The 3,294-nt window shown below is 38.2% G+C and overlaps 1 protein-coding gene across 1 annotated transcript; it reads left to right on the forward strand.

The window, feature by feature from the left end:
- The first annotated feature begins 1,421 nt into the window (after nucleotides 1-1,421).
- On the forward strand, nucleotides 1,422-2,216 carry LOC137656587 (cylicin-2-like). The gene has a single exon (XM_068390759.1). It carries the CDS (start codon nucleotides 1,422-1,424, stop codon nucleotides 2,214-2,216), a length of 795 nt encoding a protein of 264 aa, XP_068246860.1.
- Nucleotides 2,217-3,294: the final 1,078 nt, after the last annotated feature.

Here is a 3,294-nt window from a genome sequence, read left to right on the forward strand (position 1 = left end):
ATAAGTAGCATGAATGAATCTTTTGCTGAAGTTGAGGATGTGTTTGATGAAATAGATGAACTGTTGACAGAAATGAGTGTAATCTTAGGGCCAGATGAGAACGAGGTAGATGGGATTGTACATGATATATTAGATGATAGGGATTTAGATAGGAATAGTGTTAATGCAGCGAATGATTGTGATAAGGAAGAAGTGAATGAGAGAGTGTTTGAAGACCCAGTTACTCTGAGTAGAGGTCTCGTTCCCGACTGCGACTGGGTAATAAAAAAATAATGTAAGTGGTTGTGTGAAAATGGAGAAGGATTTAGAAAAGTAAGAGGGGAGGAATGTGGAGGATCAATTTTTATTTAATTTTATTTTTTGTTCTTTGCCAAAACCATAGAGAGAGAGAGAGAGAGAGAGAGTGTCAGCGAGCTAAAGGTAGTTAGTATATCGATTGTTTGTTGTGAAAAAGACTGTTGGTATAACTAAGTTTGTTAGCTTATGTTTCAGCTAGGTTTGGACAGTGGTGCATGTCTTGGGTAAATGCTTATTTTGATTTGACTGCAGCTAGAGGCAGTTGAGTGTTTTGAGTGCTGGATTTACTTCGAATTTTTCGATCAGCGTGGAAGTGTTTTTTTATTTCAAAAGTAAGTACAATTTTATTCATCTTTGCTAGGAGTGATTCTGAATGCTAAAAACAGTTTATTATTTATCTTGTATTATAGTGAAATAGTTTAGTTAGCTAGAAGTGTTTGTAAGTGTTTTTCTTTTTTACTTTTGCGGGCCGTAATTCCTCCTTTGAAGTAGTTTTTTGAATGCCGATCTATAGTTGCTGACATGGCCTGGAATTGATTATATTTAGAGTGCTCTTTTTAATTACTAAACAGTTGATGACCTGGCTTGTGTATTACGATTACAATTATGTTTGATGATAATGATGATGATGATGATGAAGATAATAACATTAATAACCAAAATCATTTAATACAATTGTTTATTGAAATTTGTCAGTGTTCTGGTGGCTAGAGAGTTGTGGTTTGGCTATAAAAGGACTGTTGACCCTTGTGTGAACAAAGAGGTCCACAAATAAACGATTATTGGTTTGGGTGTGTGGTTAGTTTTAAGTTTTGTTAGTGTTTATTTGTTTGTGGAAAGGTTTAGTTAATTATTCTAGTTTTGAAAAATATAGTTTTAAGGTTATGTTTTGCTTTTGTTTCCCTTTAGTCTAAGAGTCCAGTTTATGATAACGTAAGGGAAAAGTTTGTGTTGAGGAAGCAATTGTCTGTTTAGTGTGATCAAGGGGGTTGGGGTTGTTCTTGTGACTTCCCGCCACATTATTTTGGCACCCGAACAGGGACTGCCGAGGATGGATTGGAAGCTGGACTTTTGGACGAAGGACTGATGGGATATGGAATTAGATTAAGGCTGAAGAAATAACAATGGATGAACAGAACAAGTTACTGAGGGAGGAATTGTGGTTGATTAAAGAACGGGAGCAGAAGTTGATAACTGAGAAAGAGAGGTTGCTAGTAGAAAATGAGAGGTTGAACTGTGAGAATGAGGCGATGCAGAAGGAGCTTAGGGAGTTAAAGAGGACGGTAGAGAAAGTGGAAGAAGGGTTAGAGATTAGAATGCAAGAGAATGAGAGGCGAATGGATAAGCGTATGGATGAACGGTTTGGGATGATGACAGGTCAAATAATAAATATGATTAAAGAGTTCATGGGTGATGGTGCAGTTGGAGGAGTGGCCTCTGCTACGGGTAAAGGGTTGCTGGTGGAAAAAAAGGTTAAGGTAAGTGATAATGGGAAAGGAAGTGATAGTGATAGTATTAGTGATAGTGACGTTAAAGGGACTGGGTGTATTAAGGATGAACAGAAAGGTGAGAGGAAGGATGAAAGGAAAGGTAAAAGTGATGTGAAGGAAGAGAAGAAAAAGAGTCAGGATGGGAGCGAGGATGATCGTGAATGGGTGAAAGTGGTGAGTAAGAAAAGGGCTAGGAAGAGAATAATCAAGGATAGGAGTATGAGCGTGAAATTAGATTCTTTATATTCTAGCAAAGAAGTAGGATACAAGAAGGAAGGTAGCAGTGATGATAGCAGTGAGAATGAACGTGATGTGTGTAAGATTGTGTTTATGAGTGAGGTACCTCGGTGTGAAAGGTTCAATGAGCATAGTAGTAGGGATGTATACAAGTTTTTCAAGGAGTATGAGAGGTATTGTCAGGATAAGTAAGGTGATAGTAAGAAAGTTTGCGCTGTGGAGTTAGGAGAATATTTAACTGGGTATTTGTTGACGATGTATGGAGTGATAATGAATGTAGGGGATGTTGAATATGATAGTGTGAAAGGTAGGATAATTGAGCAGGTAAAACATATGAAAGGGAGTGTTAAGTATAGGCGTAAAATTGATTTTGATGAGGCTCGAATGAATGTGGGTGAGGCTATTTCTATGTATGTATGTCGGTTAGAAATGTTAGCAAGGAACAAGTATGGAGATGAAGGTATAAATGAGAATAAGGAGTTAATGAGGAATTTTTTGGCGATAGTACCCGAGAATGTGTCTGAATTTATTAATTTTGAAACGGAAGTAGAAAATAAGGTGGCCGCAAGAGAGATTGACATGGGATTATATACTAGAGATAGTTGAGGATTATAAGTTAGATAGGCGTATGAAAGAAAGTAAATCTGTGAATGTAAGAACTGGAATAGAAGAAAGTGTAATAGAATTTGGTAGTTATAAGGATGCAATTTTGAGAGGGCCAATGAGGATAGCTAATCAGGTAATAGATAGGAGTGTTAGGGCAAGTAACGGAGGAACTCTGCAAGCAAAAGGTGGATTTAGGCAGGGTAATTGGCACAATAGGGATAGGAGTGTGAGTGGGCAAGGAGGTATGTCAGATAGTCGTGTCCGTGATGAAAAGTGTTATAGGTGTGGAAACGAAGGTCATAAGAAGAATGAATGTAGATGGGCTCTAGGTTCTTGTTTTGGATGTGGTGAGGTATGGCATAGAATTAGCGAGTGCAAGAAAGAGAAAGGGGTAAAATGTTATTGGTGTGGTATGACTGGGCACATATCGAGTGGATGTTGTAGTGATCGTATGAATGTGATTTGTGGTAATTGTGGTAAGGATGGTCATTATGCTAGAATGTGCAAGTGTACTGAATGTGGTGTAGGGATTAAGTCGGGAGGATGTTCCTAAACTAGAGTGAAAGAGGGTTCAGCTGGGTGAGTCCTCAAGTGTGTGCAGAGTGAATGTGATGCATGTTTGTGAACGTTTACTGCATGAAGACGTGATTGGTGAAAGAGCTTA

The sequence above is a fragment of the Palaemon carinicauda genome, chromosome 17, assembly GCF_036898095.1.
Source record: "Palaemon carinicauda isolate YSFRI2023 chromosome 17, ASM3689809v2, whole genome shotgun sequence".
NCBI classification, from domain to species: Eukaryota; Metazoa; Arthropoda; class Malacostraca; order Decapoda; family Palaemonidae; genus Palaemon; species Palaemon carinicauda.

What these genes read in the sequence shown, in the direction of transcription:
- LOC137656587 (XM_068390759.1), top strand. Translation starts at nt 1,422, where the DNA reads ATGGATGAACAGAACAAGTTACTGAGGGAGGAATTGTGGTTGATTAAA.